We start from the raw sequence: 18,511 nt of genomic DNA on the forward strand, positions 1-18,511 counted from the left end.
ATGAGGGTGATGCACCGTGTAACTTACGAGCAGTGCCCCCGAACCATGCTGCAAGCAGCGCAGTGGATTTTGGTGGGAATTGGCGGCGATAGGAAGGTCACGGCATTGTCGTGTAGCGAGGCGGTGCAGAGTGTGGGCCCACAGGTCGCGTGCGAGCAGCAGCTCGGTGATGGCCTCAGCAGGCGTTGTCGGTGAGACCAGGGTCACGTGCGGTGTTGCAGCGGTGCCCTCTGCGGTGCCAAAGCAAGGTGTCAAGCAATGCGGTGCGTAGTGCGGTGCCCACAGGTCGTGGTGTGAGCAGGGGCTCGATGATGGCGTCAGCAGGCATCGTCGGTGAGACCCGGGTCGATGTGCGGCGGTGCCCTCTGCGATGCCTTCAGGACACGAGTTTGGCAGGATCGTTGTAGGCGTCAAGTGGCGTTCTTTGGGTTGCAGCACAAAACACACGGTTCCCAGTGCAGCGGGTCGAAGAACCTGAAGTCTTTGCTGTTCCTGAGACTTCGTGAACAGGGGGCAAGCTCTACCTCAAGCCCTTGGAGAGTCTCACCAATTCAGTTGCAAAAAGTCCAGGCCTTTCACTGCCCAAGACAGAAGCAGCCACTGCAGGTCAGGTCAGCCCAGCAAAGCTCGTAGCAAAGCGGTTGTTCCTTTTTGCAGTTTCTCCGGCTCTTATTCTGTGCAGTCTTCTTGATCCAGATGAGTTCTAAAGTTCAGGGGTCTCGGACCCAATATTTGTACACAAAAATCCTTTGATCTTCCAGACAGAGGGTGTCGGTGTCCAGCAGAACCAGTTGGGCCTTCTCTGGTGTGAATTCCTGGCAGGAGGTGGAGACGGCTTTGTCAGAGGCAGACCACCCCCTTTTAGGTGTAAGGAAATCTCCTCCCTCTTCCCCCCATCCCAACCCAGGTCTACTTAGCCCTTTCCTGACCTACCTAGACTATCGGGAGCCACCCTGCTTCCTAGCCACCTGTCATCCAAAAACCAGACAGGCAATCCACATTCCAGCAGACGCACACGGGATGACCGAGCAAAATAATACTAAAAGTTGCTAAAGGCTGCGTCTTTAGATGCTGAGTTCAAGGATACCAAACTTCATTCACTTATACCTTTTTCGGGCTACGTACGTGGGTGGCACAATCCGTGCTGCAGGCCCACGAGTAGCGGTTGACTCACAAGCCACGGCACCCGCAGTGCCCTTTACTGGGGACTGACAAGTAAGTCCTGCATCCAATCATAACACAATTTACCACAGGAGCACCAGCGCTTTACCACTGATCAGCAGTGCAAAAAGCTCGTAGAAACGTTATACCAGCAAAAACAGAGTCAAAACTGGAAGGGCTGAAAGCAAAAACTCGGGGGAAACATGCCAAAAGATGCCAAGTCTATCAGGAACCAACAGCCGAGTAGGACCCAAGCCTCCTGTGGGCACCCAGAAGAATACTCTAGTGTGGACACCCGGTCGATATAGCATGGCTGCCCTGATGTTTTCATGTGTGTCCTTAAGGTTTTTAGTTATCCCTTGCTGTTTGGTGTTAAAGGTTTGAAGTTATCCGTACTGTCGCTGCAAAAAAAAATTTTTTTTTTAAGTTTTGAGTTATTCTTAGTGTTATGATTAAAAAAGTTTTGAGTTAACCCTACTGCTGTGATGTTGCTTTTTAGGTCTCAGATAGCCGCGCGGAAGCGCGTCTCCGCCGAGAACCTATTGCTGCCGTGTCTGCTTCCCAGGAGACAATCCTGGCCACGTGCATGGCGATTTGAAACTGCCACGCGCACGCGCACGCGCGCTGTGGCCAGGCGCTGTCTCCTGGGAAGCTCGAAACACCACACACGCATGCGCATACACACAGACACACACACAAGCGCCCATGCACGCACGCACATACATACAGAGACACACCCCCCCCACACATACACACACACAAGTGCACCAAGGCCTCCCCTCCCCCCTCCCCCGCTGCCGTCACCGTCGCACACACACACACACACACGAGTGCACCAAGCCCCCCAGCCCTTTTGAACTTACCTGGCCAATCTCGGGGGACTCTGCTCTCAGCACGCGGCGCGCAACCTCCTGCTGGCGCGGCCCCGAGGCTCTCCACCGCTCACAGGAGCCCCGGGGCGCGAGACGCATTGACTCCGCCTGCCTCCTCTTCCGGTCCGGACGCGGCCACGCCCCCGTCACAGGCGACCTTGCCTGTCTTCCGGTGCGGCCGCGGCGGGATTCCGGGGGGCATTTTCTGTTGCTCCCCCTCCCTAGTCACCACGTAGACTGAAATCTATATTTTACACAAAAATGATCTTCCATGTTTTATGAAAAACATTTTACGAGAATTACATTTACTGTGGCATCTGGGTTTTGAAGTCACATTGATTTGTGTGAAAACAATAGCTAAACATCTAATACAATGATTACGTGCATTAGTATAAATATACAGCTAATGACTCCTCTTCTGTGGAAATAATGATATCCTACAAGTAAAATTCGTATCGCCAAAAAAAGAAGATATTAGTTCCCATACAGATACGATTGTATCCCAGCAAAAACAGTGTGGATGTATTAAAACAGCAGTTTAAATATGAGTGCAAGCCCGTGTTGGATGTGACTATGAGTGTGTGGGTGGCCAGTGGCTAAAATATCATTTGAATTGCTTGACACAGGAAAAGTGCAGACTGAGTGTGCAGAGCAGTGAGTGCAGAGTGAGTGTGCAGAGTGAGTGTGCAGAGTAGTGAGTGCAGAGTAGTGAGTGCAGAGTAGTGAGTGCAGAATAGTGAGTGCAGAGTAGTGAGTGCAGAGTAGGGAGTGCAGAGTAGGGAGTGCATAGTAGGGAGTGCAGAGTAGGGAGTGCAGAGTAGTGAGTGCAGAGTAGTGAGTGCAGAGTAGTGAGTGCAGAGTGCAGAGTAGTGAGTGCAGAGTAGTGAGTGCAGAGTAGTGAGTGCAGAGTAGTGAGTGCAGAGTGCAGAGTAGTGAGTGCAGAGTAGTGAGTGCAGAGTGCAGAGTAGTGAGTGCAGAGTAGTGAGTACAGAGTGCAGAGTAGTGAGTGCAGAGTAGTGAGTGCAGAGTAGTGAGTGCAGAGTGCAGAGTAGTGAGTGCAGAGTAGTGAGTACAGAGTGCAGAGTAGTGAGTGCAGAGTGCAGAGTAGTGAGTGCAGAGTAGTGAGTACAGAGTGCAGAGTAGTGAGTGCAGAGTGCAGAGTAGTGAGTGCAGTGAGTGCAGAGTAGTGAGTGCAGAGTGCAGAGTAGTGAGTGCAGAGTAGTGAGTGCAGAGTAGTGAGTGCAGAGTAGTGAGTGCAGAGTAGTGAGTGCAGAGTAGGGAGTGCAGAGTAGGGAGTGCAGAGTAGGGAGTGCATAGTAGGGAGTGCAGAGTAGGGAGTGCAGAGTAGTGAGTGCAGAGTAGTGAGTGCAGAGTAGTGAGTGCAGAGTGCAGAGTAGTGAGTGCAGAGTAGTGAGTGCAGAGTAGTGAGTGCAGAGTGCAGAGTAGTGAGTGCAGAGTAGTGAGTGCAGAGTGCAGAGTAGTGAGTGCAGAGTAGTGAGTACAGAGTGCAGAGTAGTGAGTGCAGAGTGCAGAGTAGTGAGTGCAGAGTAGTGAGTGCAGAGTAGTGAGTGCAGAGTGCAGAGTAGTGAGTGCAGAGTAGTGAGTACAGAGTGCAGAGTAGTGAGTGCAGAGTGCAGAGTAGTTAGTGCAGTGAGTGCAGAGTAGTGAGTGCAGAGTGCAGAGTAGTGAGTGCAGAGTAGTGAGTGCAGAGTAGTGGGTGCAGAGTAGTGAGTACAGAGTGCAGAGTAGTGAGTGCAGAGTGCAGAGTAGTGAGTGCAGAGTAGTGAGTACAGAGTGCAGAGTAGTGAGTGCAGAGTGCAGAGTAGTGAGTGCAGAGTAGTGAGTGCAGAGTAGTGAGTGTAGAGTGCAGAGTAGTGAGTGCAGAGTGCAGAGTAGTGAGTGCAGAGTAGTGAGTGCAGAGTAGTGAGTGCAGAGTTGTGAGTGCAGAGTTGTGAGTGCAGAGTAGTGAGTGCAGAGTAGTGAGTGCAGAGTAGTGAGTGCAGAGTAGGGAGTGCAGAGTAGGGAGTGCAGAGTAGTGAGTGCAGAGTAGTGAGTGCTGAGTAGTGAGTGCAGAGTGCAGAGTAGTGAGTGCAGAGTAGTGAGTGCAGAGTAGTGAGTGCAGAGTGCAGAGTAGTGAGTGCAGAGTAGTGAGTGCAGAGTGCAGAGTAGTGAGTGCAGAGTAGTGAGTGCAGAGTAGTGAGTGCAGAGTAGTGAGTGCAGAGTAGTGAGTGCAGAGTAGTGAGTGCAGAGTGCAGAGTAGTGAGTGCAGAGTAGTGAGTGCAGAGTAGTGAGTGCAGAGTAGTGAGTGCAGAGTGCAGAGTAGTGAGTGCAGAGTAGTGGGTACAGAGTGCAGAGTAGTGAGTGCAGAGTAGTGAGTACAGAGTGCAGAGTAGTGAGTCCAGAGTGCAGAGTAGTGAGTGCAGAGTAGTGAGTGCAGAGTAGTGAGTGCAGAGTGCAGAGTAGTGAGTGCAGAGTGCAGAGTAGTGAGTGCAGAGTAGTGAGTGCAGAGTAGTGAGTGCAGAGTGCAGAGTAGTGAGTGCAGAGTAGTGAGTGCAGAGTAGTGAGTGCAGAGTAGGGAGTGCAGAGTAGGGAGTGCAGAGTAGTGAGTGCAGAGTAGTGAGTGCAGAGTGCAGAGTAGTGAGTGCAGAGTGCAGAGTAGTGAGTGCAGAGTAGTGAGTGCAGAGTAGTGAGTGCAGAGTGCAGAGTAGTGAGTGCAGAGTAGTGAGTGCAGAGTAGTGAGTGCAGAGTAGTGAGTGCAGAGTGCAGAGTAGTGAGTGCAGAGTAGTGAGTGCAGAGTAGTGAGTGCAGAGTAGTGAGTGTGCAGAGTAGTGAGTGTGCAGAGTAGTGAGTGTGCAGAGTAGTGAGTGTGCAGAGTAGTGAGTGCGCAGAGTAGTGAGTGCAGAGTAGTGAGTGCAGAGTAGTGAGTGCAGAGTAGTGAGTGCAGAGTAGTGAGTGCAGAGTAGTGAGTGCAGAATGCAGAGTGAGTGTGCAGAGCAGTGAGTGCAGGTGCAGAGTGGTGTGTGCTGTTGAGTGCAGAGTAGTGAGTGCAGAGTAGTGAGTGCAGAGTAGTGAGTGCAGAGTAGTGAGTGTAGAGTAGTGAGTGCAGAATGCAGAGTGAGTGTGCAGAGCAGTGAGTGCAGGTGCAGAGTGGTGAGTGGTGTGTGCTGTTGAGTGCAGAGTGGTGTGTGCTGTTGAGTGCAGAGTGGTGTGTGCTGTTGAGTGCAGAGTGGTGTGTGCTGTTGAGTGCAGAGTGGTGTGTGCTGTTGAGTGCAGAGTGCTGTGTATTGGCAATGTAAATGACAATGCCATTTATTTATGATTTAAAGAAAAAAAAAGAAATGTCATGAGCAATGCCAATAGCTCTACCTTTAATGATGCCGAGACCATTGCATTGTAAATGCTTGTTTTGTGTGTGGTTAATTTCCAGAGGCGAGTGTGTAGTGGGTGCTGGTGCTGAGGCTCTGGATTCACTGCTTGTATTGGGGGTTCTGGGGTTTGATCTGTGTGTAGGGATTCTTCAGGGGTACCCCAGATGACAGTCTAGTCCATTTCTGATATACCTTGAGGCGACAGCGGGCAACCTTGTGGTTTCTTCGGAGGCGGTGGTGGCACTCTACCATGGTTTGAGGCTTCCACCTTTTGGCTTTCTGGTGTGCCACCCATACATTTGTGGTTTCCCCAAACCCTTTGGGGGTGCTTTTGCCAGTTTCTTGGTTGCTCCAGTATGACCATGGAGAGGGGAATGTAGGAGCTAGCCACTCCATTCCTGGCCTAGGGATCCCATGCGACCGTCAGGGACAATTCTCTGAGGTGATGTCCTCATGGTCGGACATGTCACCTTCCTTGCCATGGTTATTTGTCTTGGCCCAGTATCAGGTAACGAGGAGGGAGCTCCTAGTTTGCGAAGCGCACCCCCTTGGCTGGGTGCCGCCTTGCCTGGGCTGCTTCCTCCATTGAGGAGACACCAAGGTGGCAGCGGAGGCTGAATTATGTAGCCCTAGTCTTGGGGATGTGTTGGTCATGAGTGTGTTGTAATCCAGATCCGCGATTCCCTACGTTCCCTACACACTACTGCTTTGGCCTTTTCTATGAAGCGATGGTATGCCCGGCCAGTCCACTGTCATGCTAGGCTGAACAATTTTAAGAGATTTTCCATATAACCCCAGACTGCTCCTCCGAGGAACGCTTGACGGTCAGGGGTTGTTCTGGCTCGTATCCCTGAGAAGTGGGTGGATGTTGTTGGTTCGCACTTTAGGGGCGAGGGTCCAGGGAAGGAGCAGACTATAGTTCTGTTCTTAGTGAACTCAATGGACATGTGCAATTTGGACAATATGTCCCGACCTTATATAATGATCGGGGAGGAGGGATAATACAACAAATATTTGTTCCGGTTCAGGCGCGATTCCCACATCCCTAACACTGGACAGCCATGTGACCCTGGACAACTAACACGACTGCGCACCTGAGGTCGAACATCTGAGGAGCAGGATCTTGGCCTCCTGGCCTTCAAGTCACAATCAAGTGCCTTTAATACACACCACATCCAATCAGCTTCTTAACTTTGACCTCCAAGACCTTCCCGAATTCCACAGGATAGTATCATATTACTCCTGGTGACTGCTGATGAAGACACAAATAAAATATGTCACACAAATAGAAGTCATATTGATATTCAACATGTAAGTGAGATTGTGTGGGAAAGTTAATATGACCAAAGGACAAGGAACAAGTACAGAGAAGGAGCAGATAAAAAACATGAAAAATGCTTCTAAATGCTTCCCAAGGACAACCAAATGAGAACTCAAGACTGAATTCCTTCTGCTATGGAGAAAGGGCTCTCAGCTCACCTCAACACGATCTGGACCCCTGAACCCCACTGGCTCCCCCAACATGAGTGACAGCAACAAAAGTAATTGATGTAATGCTAGTCAAGTAACAACTGAATCCCCTGAAAGCACAGTAAGGGGGCTCAACGACAAAAGCGGGGAAGTTTTGATTAACATTGATGGGGCAAATTAAAAAAACTTACCTTGCGTGTACCAACCTAAAATCTACACCAAGTTTGCATTCCTGAAGGATCCTAGCACTGCAATCCTCACCACCAACGAGGGGATTGAAGCCTCTCAACTCCCTTACAGCCTGAAGCTACCGCCAAGTGCTTGGAGGACACCATGTCCACATCATCTATGCCAACTGACATAGCCAAAACAGAAGTAACCAGCCCCATGGGAGTGAATGTGGCATCGTCAGACGACAAACGCGGAAGGAGTACCATGACCGAGGACATTGCTGGAAGGAGATTGGAAGGAAAGGAAAGCACCTGTGAGACCACTTGCACTGGAGGAAGCAGTGTCCTGTACCTTGACAGGCTTCAAGAGGAAATCTTGGACCCATGACCTCAGGGAGAAATCAAGAGATACAGGCATTCTAAAGATCACACCATCTTACCAACCTCCAGTCCAGCTGGCTGCACACCACCACTCATTGGATCCACTGGGGTTGGGCCAGCCGGAATCTGAGCCTGGTATGACTCAAAAGAGTCCAGGACCAGGACCAGGAAGAAACCCCAGTACCCAGGGACGTCTGCAAAACTACTACATCCTTATCTAAAGATGAATCCACTAATTCATGAGGCTCAATAGGCGAAATCTCATACCTTACCACTCAGCAGTGGGAGGAACTATTGGCTTCTTATGCACAAAACTTCCCCCAAGGTGGCAAACTACCAGCTTCCAATACCAATCATACCAAAGGAAAGGATCAACAGACAGACTCGATATGGGCAACACCTCTCAGTACTGTGCAGTTCTCTGTGCCTGCTCTGAAATATCAGTCAGATAAAATGAACATACAGCTAATAGTACTTCAGACTCTAGCAGCACAGGCTTCAGAAATTGATCAAAAACTTGCAGAACTGAATGTTTATTCAGACGACTCCATGTGAAAGGCAATTTTATTCCGGCATGTAAATGTAAATGTCCTGATGATGATTCCATAATGTTCTAAGGGGATTGCAACGTTGTCGACCTAATGTACACCTTCTTCTTCACCGAATATTCACCGAATATTATTTATATATATTGGTGTCTAAAGCACATTCTAGTTTGTTTCATTCCAATGTGCAACATACAAACAAGTTACTCTGCCTGAGCCTTTCTTGTTTCTCTACTTTTGAGTTTTTGTGCCTAATTTTACTTTTATCTTATATGTCCAGTAGGATGCAGGCTTGTGTCCCACTTTACTCATTTACAAAGGGACGCATCTAAGCAGATGCTTCACTTTGTAAAGCACTGCACTGCGCTACATTATACCTGCGTCAGGTATTATGTATGCAGAGTGGGCGTACCCACTTAAAAAGCCTTGTAGAAGTGGTGCAGTGAAATCTATGAGTATTCACTGCGCCACTTCTAGGAAGCCACTGCGTCAAAATCTTAGGCCTGCCTCACAGCAGGTGTAAGACTGATGCAGGCCGTTTCACATGGGGCTTGCCCCACGTGAAAGGCCACTTTGCTGGATTTGCATCACTTTTGTGACACACTCCAGCAATGCGTCATTACTGTGCCTACAGTTACGTCAGAAATACTGTTGTATCTGTAACTCCTTGCGACATGATGCATCATACAGTAAATACGACGCGTCCATCATGTCGCAAGGAGGGCGCAGTGAAAACTGTTGCAACACTGTTTTCACACAGCGATGCAACAGTTTTCATAAATAAGGCCCTCAGTACTTAAAGATGCTAGGAGTATATCTCCTCCTAAAGCAGAAGTTGTGTATTAGCAATAGCACCTAGCACTTTTTTTTTTTTTTTAATTCCGAAATTCTTTATTGTATATAGAAAAATATAATTTTACATACAGGGAAGAGGCTTATACATGAGTGGAAAAGAAAGAGAAAAGAAAATAGACTGAAGAAAAGAAAAGAGGGGGGGGGGGGCGGCAGTCCGTACTCTTGAGATCATTCGCCAGTTCGTAGTCTCATAGTCTCATAGTCCATATTGCGTCCATTGGTGTTCCATGGCATTTGTACGTTTCTGTGATCAATCATCTTGTGCCCCGCGCCGCCCCGGGGGGACAGTGGAGAGAGATATAGATAAAGTAGGAGATGTGCACGTTGTTCTGTTAGCACTGACCTATTTCAGCAAGCGCCCTCAGATGTATCTCGTTCACGCCTACGGTGGCTTGTGTGATGACAGGTAGTGGTCTAAGGATCCCCACATGGTCGACTGCTTGTGCGTCTTCGGTGTGTGTTTTGCTGTTATGTTGTCCGCCCCCCTCAGGAACGTGACCCAGTTGAGCCACGCCTGTGGAGCCGCCTTTGATGTGTCCTTCCAGTTAGTTAGGACTACTTTGACTGCGGCTGTCAGCAGGAGATCTATGAGGTCCCGGTCCTCTGTCTTTGTGATTGCCTGGGACGTGAACCCTAGGGCCAGGCTTGTGAGGTCTGTTTGTATGTCTATGCCTGTGATCTCGTGGATAAGTGTTCTGATCTTCCCCCAGAAGTCCTTGATTTTTGGGCATTGTAGTAGGAGGTGTTCTAAGTCTCCCCTTTCTTTATCACAGTTCCAGCACACGTCGCTGTCTCTAATGCCTACGGTGGCTAATCGGGCTGGTGTCCAGTATGCCTTATGTATCAGCCAGAATTTTGTCTGGTTCAGCGTGGCCGTCACTTTTTTCCGACTAGTGGACCTCCATAGCTCTGCTTTCGCTTCCTCACTGAGTGCTTGACCTGCTGCCTCCCCCCAGAAGTTTATGACCTTGTCATTGAGTTTGGTGTGCTTGGGGCCTAGGATCTTGTAAAGGTGTGCTACCTGGTGTCCTAGCGTGTTCAGGCTGTTAGCCAGCTGTATTATCGAGGGTGTCTGGGTGTTGAGGTTCGCCTTCCTTATTGCGACTTTTATCTTCAGGAAGTTGTATAGTTCTACGCTGTTTAGGTTGTACTCTCCTTTCAGGGTGTCGAATGTTACGTCAGCGCCCTTGTTCTTAAGGTCCCTGGCTGTGGATATCTCTTGGCTATACCAGTCGTGCATGTCTAGGACCTTACCCCTGTATTTTAGGGATGGGTTGTGCCAGATTGATTCAAAGGGCCCTCCTTTGATGCTCGTGTTTAGAAGTTTGTCAATTTTTAGCAGAGCTCGTTTTGTGTTTCTGAGTACCGGGTTATCTTTTATTGCCGGGTGTTTGGTGGCCGTGAGGAGGGTGATGGGTTTCATACCTTTTAGCAACCCCTGTTCTAGTGTTAGCCATGCCGGTGTGTAGTCCTGTCTTGGGTCTAGCCAGTGCAGTCCCTGTCTAGCTAGGCACGCCTCGTGGAATCGTTTGAAGTTTGTTATGTTTAGCCCCCCCTGTTCCTTTGATAATCTGAGTTTTTGCAAGCTTATTCTGGCCCTCTTCCCTCTCCATAGGAAATCGTTCAGTATCTTGTCTATCTTTTTGTGGAAGTCATCTGTGTTGGTTAGGGGTAACATGGCTAGCATATAGTTGACCATTGGTGTGAGCATCATTTTTATTGTCTCTACCCTCCCCCACCATGTTGTGAACTTGGGCGACCATCCGTCTACTTTGGCCTTGATTTTCTGGATTATAACCTGTTCATTATGTTCTAGTGTCGTGCTCAAGTTCCTCTCGAAGAGAATGCCTAGATACTTAATAGGTTTATTTTGCCACGCTAGGCCTGACGTTCCAAGTACTGTACTTGTTGTGTGGATGTTTAGGGGCTTGCATTCTGATTTGTCCTTGTTGAGTTTGTACCCTGAGACCTGGGCGTACCTCTCAATTGTGTCTGTCAGTGCCTTGATAGATCTCTCAGGGTCTTCTGTCATTATTAACACATCATCTGCATACGCCGCCAGCTTAAATTTTTCTCCTCCTATTGGCACCCCAGCTATATCTTCGTTCGTTCGTATCATTGTTAGGAGCGGTTCTATTGCCAATAGGAAGAGGCCGGGTGAGAGTGGGCAGCCCTGTCGTGTGCCTCTGCCCAGGTTTAGTATGTTTGAGGTGCCTCCGTTCACTACCACTCGCGCCTTGGGGCTGTTGTAAAGCGCCATCACCATCCTCCTGTAGTTGGGTCCTAGCCCGAATTTCCCCATGCAGTGATCCAGATAGGGCCATGAGACTCTGTCAAACGCTTTTTCGGCGTCTAGGGCTATCATTACGGCCGCTTTGCTACTCTGGGCCGAGTGGTTGATTATATGGCATAGTAGTCTGGTGTTGTCATGGGACATGCGGTTTTTGAGGTACCCTACCTGGGAGTTGTGTATGAGTTTAGGTAGGTAGGCGTTAAGTCTGTTGGCTAGTATCTTCGCGTATATCTTGCAGTCTACATTTATGAGTGAGATCGGCCTGAAGTTCTTCGCCTCTGTCGTGTCCTTCCCTTCCTTTGGTATGACTATTATATTTGCCTCAGCCATTGTTGGGGTCATGCGTCCTTTGCGGACGCACTCCTCAAATACCTGTTTCAAAGTGGGTTGGAGTGTGGTCAGGTATTGTTTATAGAACCCTGCTGTAAAGCCGTCAGGCCCTGGTGCCTTGTTTTCTTTGAGGCCGGCCGTGGCTTTCCTTATCTCATCCTCTGTGACTGTGAGCTCTAGGACGTCTCGTTCTCGGTCTGTTAGTGTGGGTGTAGCTATGCTGTTAAGGAGTTCCTCGCCCCCGTCCTCTTTTAGCGTGTCGTCTCTTGTGTATAGACCCTCATAGAAGTCCCTGAATACCTCCAGGATGTCCTTATTGGCAGTCTGGGCCTTGTTGTGTTTGTCTTTGATTGCCCCAATTGTGTGCTGCTTTTGTTTCCCTTTCAGATAGGTTGCTAGGTTTTTCCCCGCTTTGTTGGCAGTGCATAGGTTGATTGATTTGTATTTGTTGATCCAGGTCCCTGCTCTTTCGCTTAATATCCTGTTGAGCTCATACTTCAGTTTGGTTAGCTCTGTGAGTGTGTTGTTGTCTTCTAGGCTGGCTATGTGGCTGTTCTCTAGTGTTTTGATCTCTTTCTCCAGGTCGGCGATCCTTTTGTTCCTTGCTTTGTTCATTTTCCCTTTTATTGTCATTACTATCCCCCGTATGGTCGCTTTAAGGGCGTCCCATAGTACCTCTCTAGGTGTTTCTGGTGTGTCGTTGATTGTCAGATACTCTCGAATTGCTGTGTCTATCTCTGCCTTCGCCGATGTGTGTTGAAGAAGGCCGTCATCGAATCGCCACCTGCGTGTTGGCTTCTCGTTGTGTCTGCCTGATAGGGATAGGCTTATATGTGCGTGATCTGATCTTGCTCTGGGTCCTATCTCTGTGTGGTCTATGAGGTGTGTGTGTGTGTTTCTGACATTAGTATATAGTCTATCCGACTATAGGAGTTGTGGGGGTTGGAGTAGAATGTATATTCTCTGGCGTCCGGGTTGCTTAGGCGCCACGGGTCCTTAAGCCTCAGTTTTGTGCACAGGTTCCTAAGGATGTTAGGGCTAGTAGTTGGGTAGCGTCTGCAGGGGTGCTTGTCTATTGCTGGGTCCAGGACTTGGTTAAAATCTCCGGCAACGATCAATAGATCTTCCATTGGTAGGTTGTGTAGCTGGGCACCTATCCCCTCCCAAAATTGTTTATCCTCACTGTTAGGGCCGTATATGTTTGCGACATGGTAGGTCTCTCCTGCTCGCTTGAGACTGGTCACTAGTGTCCTGCCCTGGGTGTCTGCTTGGTAGCTTGTAAGAGACAGGTTCGAATTTTTGCTGATTAGTGTTATTACCCCATTCTTTTTGTTCTGGGCTGGCGATCCCACCACCTCCCCTATCCAGTTAGATCTTAATCGCGGGATGTCTGCCTCTTCTAGTCTGGTCTCTTGTAGCACATAAATGTCGCTTTTAAGTTTCCTTAGGTGTTCGAGCACCTTCCTTCTTTTTACCAGCCCCTTGACATTTAGGGAGACTATTTTGATATCTGACCCTATGCTATTCTGGCCGTTATGTGTCATTAATGCTGCTTTGTGTTCGCTGTGCTGGTGGGCTACCATTAGGCTCATTTGCTCTCCTCGTCATGTGCCTAATCATGTCTTCATGTTTCCTTTTGCTCCTACTTGGTGCGAGTGTGAAAGAGAAATAAAAGATGCAAGAGATGCAGAGAAATGAAAGATAGTCAGTAAGCCCATGTACAGAACCCCCCCTCCCCTTTTCCCCCCTCCCCACTCCCCCATTCTCGCCTTCCCGCCCCCCTCCCTCCCTTACTTGCAAAAAGGGTGTGCGACGACAAAGTTCCTCTGCTCGCATCATCCCTGAGGTAGAGTTGGTTTCTTCTTTGGTTGTTGGTGTGCTCTTTACTCGGGTCTCTTTTATGCCCTTCAGTCTCTCTATTGTCGGTGAACTTCCTTGTCTTTACATTCTGAGGTAGATCACTGTTCTGTGTTCCCCTGCTGGAGCTTGGCGTGTGTCTCTTACTCCGACTGTTCATTCAGCGGCGACGCGCTCCTCTTTGCTGCCCCTGGGCTTTTGTTCTCCTCCATGTCCTCTACTGCTGGACCTTGCAGGTATTGTTTTAGAGCCTCTGGGCATTCAAAAAACATCGTCTTCCATTTGTCTGTTACCTTGAATTTTGTTGGGCTGACGAAGCTGAACGTGGCTCCTCTTCTCCGCAGGATGTCTCTTTGTGCCAGGAAGCCTTTCCTTAGCTCCACTGTCGGCTTTGAATAGTCCTGGGTCAATACTATCTTGTTGCCGGCCCACGTTAGATTCTGATTTTTCCTGGCGAAGGCAAATATGGCCTCTGTCTGATTTAGTCTCAGCGGGTTGCAGATTATCGCTCTTGGGCCTCTGCCTGTGGCTGGTTTCCCCGCTGGTATCCTGTATGCCTTTTGTACCTCGAAGCCTCTTTGGAAGGTGATACCTGTAAGTTGTGGGATCATCTCCTCTAGCATGGCGGCACAGGAGCCTGCCTTATCTTCAGCCCCCTCCGGCACTCCCAGTATTCTTACATTGCCCCTTCTTGCCCTGTCGTCCTTCTCCGCTAGCTGTTTTTGTACAGCATTTGTGGCTGTTCTCAGCTCTGCTATAGCCTTGGTGTGTCTGCTTGTTTCATCTTCTATCGAGCTTATTCGGCTTTCTGCAGCTTCTATTCTTGTGTTTGTTTTGTGGAGGTCCGCTCTAATGGCCGCCATCTCCAGTTGCATGTTCTCCAGCTTGAGTTTTGTCTCTCTTCCCACCTCATTGCCTTCGTTCACTTTCCGCAGGATGGTCTCCAGTGTGACAGGCTCGCCTCTTGCTTTGGACGGGGACCCTTGATTGTCAAATTTTGGTTTCTTCTGCTGCTCACTTGCTGGTTTCCCATCACTGCCCGCCATCGTTCTGATGCCCCTTCTTGACAGTATGTTGACCAGCCTCCCTCCCGCTTGTGCAACCTTTGGTGTGCTCGTTGATTTTGAAGTAGGCGGTTGGGCAGCTTGTCTGTATCTGCTCGGTTCCCTGATGTATCTTGTTCTTGTTTTTGCCTTCGGTCCTGCCAGCGTGCAGGCTGCCCTGCTCACAGGGCTCTTTGCTCTTTTGCTTTTTTGCGTCTCTTTTGCGTCTCTGCCTTCGTCGAGGCGATGCACAGGGAGCCCGTGGGCTGTTTTTGCGCAGAGGTGGCGTTTCGCCCTACCGCTGGGAAGTTTAGCACCCCCTTCGCTCTGTGCACTTTGTGCACACTCTGTGGTGCATGTTTGCTGCCTGGGCCGGTTTTGGCTGTTTATGTTTATGTTTATGGCTGTTTTAAGCCCGAATCGGCTATGGTCGTTTTGGGGAGGGGGTGCTCGCTCTGCCCGTTCTGACTCCCTGCTGTGGGTGCTCGCTCTGCCCGTTCCGGCTTCCTCTGCCTGTTGCCTTGTCTCGCTGGAGTGGCCGATTCAGCTAGAGTTCGGCAATCTCAGTGCCTCGTGCCTTTGTGCCTTTGTTGGGGCGCTGTCCCCTTTCTCTGACCCCTCTATGCGTCTAGCGTGTGCTCGGGAGTGTCAGATATTGCGTCACCTGTTTCTCTGTGCAGCCCCCCTTATTTCCCCCTTGTCCAGTGTCCGTTAATTAAAAGTGCCTCGTTTGCCGTTCACACTCGGTCGCACTAGTTCCTTGCCCCTGCCGGCACCTTCTGATAGTGGGCGCGCTTACTGGGCTCCTCTCCGTCTCCGTCTTGCCTTCGCTGGGTTCTCGCCTTGCGCTCTTGGCGCGCCTCTCTTCTCAGGCGGCAGTCTCGCTCCTCGGCCCTTCCAGCTCCTAGCACCAGTTGCGCTCCTGTCTTCAGCCTCCGATGGTCGCGCGTCTCCGTCTCCTTGTCCGCTGTCGCTTTCTCGCTTCCTTGTGTCTCCCCTTCCGCTTCCGGGTCACTCGGTCGCCTGCCTTCCGTCTTCCTCTTAAAATCGGGGAAGACTTCCGGCAACGGCGCCTTGTAGCCACTTACTTCCGGTTCTCTTCGTTTTGGTCCCCCGACGCTGGAGGCAGCTCGGCTTCAGGATAGGTAGGAGTCGCTTGCTTCCGCTCCTTTCCTTTTGTGCCACGCTCTTCCTCTTCTTTTATTGTCGCTGTGACTAGTCGTCCGCTTGGGCTCATCAGACTTGACTTGCTTATAGTGGCTGGAACCGTTTTTAGCCTGTCCTGACAGGCCTCCAGGCGCCGCTGCCTTGCTTCAGAGGTGGGGGCCTCTTTCCTGTCTCTCGCTCCGTTCCTTCGTGGCCGTCCCCTTCTTGCCTCACACCGCCATCTTGCTTCTTTGCGCTGTTTGTGGGTGCTCGGTGGGTTCAGGCGCTCATTCCTCTTCCTGTGGTTGCGCTCTTCACCTCTTGTTCCTCTATCAGCTGCACCTATCTTTCCCACGCCTCGTGCTGTCTCTTTTGTTCTTCTCTGACCGGTTTGGCTGGTTGTTTACCCCTCAGGGATGTGGAGCTGACGGACCTAGACGACCGTCTCCATTGCCGTCCAAGCCACGCCCCCAGCAGCACCTAGCACTTTGACGTAGAAAACAGCACAAAAATAAGGGCAGAGGTGACGAGGAGAAAATAAAAAGAATAACTGTAGAAATTATGTTAGCTCCTAAAAAGAAGGCTGATAATGACAGCAAAAGGCATATAGGGTAGGAGGGTTGGGCTGGGTGGTGCTTGGGTGCTGATGGTGGCTGTTTGAGATGCAACGCGTCATTAGGGTCATCCCAGTTGTCTCACAATATTCAAGGACATGGAACCTGTACCTCCCCCTTCACTTTGGGCCAGAGACAGTGCCTTATAGTTCAGTGTGATAATAAGGATCCATAAAAATCCTTCATGGAGTGGGGACTAATCCGTCTGTCTTGTTAACTCCAGGGCAAATCTTTTTTTAAACACACTTTATTAAATGTTTTCCTTTTTTCCTTGTGCGGTAAAAGCAAAATGAAAACATACATGCATATATAATTATCGGTGCCTTGCAAATAATAACAGAAAACTTAGCTAAGAATCAGTACTTAGTGACTAGCCATTGGTGTCAAACATCTACAAATTAGGTTGTGTTGCTTGTACATTTTAACATTATTACGTGGTATAGCCAAATCATCCATAAGTGTTTAAGTATAAACTTAACTTTCCTACTACCAAACCCCCCTCCCCTCCCTTTACTGGCTCTTCCACGGACAGGACAGATATGTTTCTGTCCACCTTAGTGTCTAACCTGTGCCGATATTGATATAAGTGTATGTACTACAAAATGCAGCCAATCATGTTTTATAGTCGTGTCATTCTGGGGGATAGTGTGATAATTAAGGGTCAGCGATGATAACAATATTACGTATCGTCTTCTCTGGGAGCAGGTGCAGGTTCGATGGCTTTAAATGCTTCCATTAACCGGTCCCATTCCTTCGATATCGGAGACTTACGTAGGCCTCGGGCCTCTTCTAGTCTAATGGCAGCGCCTTCCGCACTTCCCCAACGTATTACCTCGTCGTGCCAAGTGCATTCTAATGGGGCCCTCACCGATTTCCAACCTTCTCTTTTGAGGCATTTCAGAGCTAAGCTGATGTCTGTAGTTTGAGTGACATTGGGGCTTAAAAACGTTTGTGCACCAGCTGCAAGCTTTGTCGAAAAAGAGAAACATCTCCATGGTCAGGAGTGTCTCTGACATTTCGCAGATGCCACAGCGTGAAGTAAATAAGTTACGGGAACGTTTACGAGGCTACATCACGTCTTCAGCGTCAACCAATGAGAGCCAGCAGGCTTTCAACCAATAAAAGCCAACAGGAACATTCAGGCTCCCTGCAAATCCGTGTATGCGCTGAGATTATCAACCAATGGCACCCAGCAGATTCTCTACTAATTAGACTAGTGCTTATCTTGTCCTCAGCAGCAACCAATGGAAACCAGCAGGCTATCAGCCAATCCACAATGATGCTGCTCAGAAACCAATGGGGAGCCTGCAGACTGTCAGCCAATCCCAGCCTACGCTGCGTCTCAACGGCGCCGTCTCACCCACTTTTAAAAAGAAGAAAAAATAAACTTAGTTTAACTTTCTCTTTTCTGAATCATGGTGGCAGCAGCTCAGCTCGGGGACCTCCAGGAAGAGGCCACGTGTTCTATCTGCTTGGAATGTTTCACTGATCCGGTGACTATTGATTGTGGGCACAACTTCTGCCGCCCCTGCATCACTCTGACCTGGGAGAGAGGAGATGGAAACTACCCCTGTCCACAGTGCAGAGCAACATCTTGTGGAAAAAACCTCCGGCCCAACAAGCAACTGGGGAACATCGTGGAAATGTTAAAACAGTTTCATCTGTCCCCAGTAAAGCCCCAGGGGGAGAATCTGTGTGAGAAACATGAAGAGAAACTGAAGTTGTTCTGTGCAGAGGATCAGAGGATGATATGTGTGGTGTGCCGGGAGTCCAACGAGCATAAAACACACTCGGTGACTCCTGTAGAAGAGGCTGCAGAGGAGTACAAGGTATGTCTGTGGGCCTTGATGGATCATAGAGTTCCACTGTGAGCCCCATTGAGGATCCTGCAAAGGAGCACAAGGTGTGATTTCTGGTACTACAAGTGAAGATCACAGGGTATGTCTGTGGGCCTTCAGGGATCTCCCAGTCCCACTGTGAGGGACCTGCAGAGGAGTACAAGGTATGTCTGTGGGCCTTGAGGGATCATAGAGTTCCACTGTGAGCCCCATTGAGGATCCTGCAAAGGAGCACAAGGTGTGAGTTCTGGTACTACAAGTGAAGATCACAGGGTATGCATGTGGGCCGTCAGGGATCTCACAGTCCTACTGTGAGGAACCTGCAGAGGAGTACAAGGGGTTTGTGTATGTGTTATGACACTGAGCGAAGCGCACAAGGTATGTCTGAAATTTAGAGATCAACAAGTCACTTGGTGAGCCACACAAAGAGGCAGCAGGAGACCAAAAGCTGTGTGTGAGGGTGTTCAGATCTCACACGTCTCCCTGTGCATCCCACCGAAGAGGCTCCAGAAGAGCACAAGGAATATTTGTGGATTTCAGGGGGTCACTAGTCACCCTGCAGGTCCAT

General features: G+C 49.6%; 1 protein-coding gene across 1 annotated transcript in view; it reads left to right on the forward strand.

Moving 5' to 3' along the window:
* The first annotated feature begins 17,447 nt into the window (after nucleotides 1-17,447).
* The window catches only part of LOC144754182 (E3 ubiquitin-protein ligase TRIM39-like), an 87,656-nt gene continuing 86,592 nt past the window's right edge, over nucleotides 17,448-18,511 (forward strand). The window contains exon 1 of the mRNA XM_078641764.1: nucleotides 17,448-17,934. Coding sequence (XP_078497890.1) covers nucleotides 17,521-17,934 — 414 coding nt within the window. The 5' untranslated portion in view covers nucleotides 17,448-17,520. The remainder of the gene's footprint in view (nucleotides 17,935-18,511) is intronic.

Source organism: Lissotriton helveticus, chromosome 5_1, assembly GCF_964261635.1.
Source record: "Lissotriton helveticus chromosome 5_1, aLisHel1.1, whole genome shotgun sequence".
NCBI classification, from domain to species: Eukaryota; Metazoa; Chordata; class Amphibia; order Caudata; family Salamandridae; genus Lissotriton; species Lissotriton helveticus.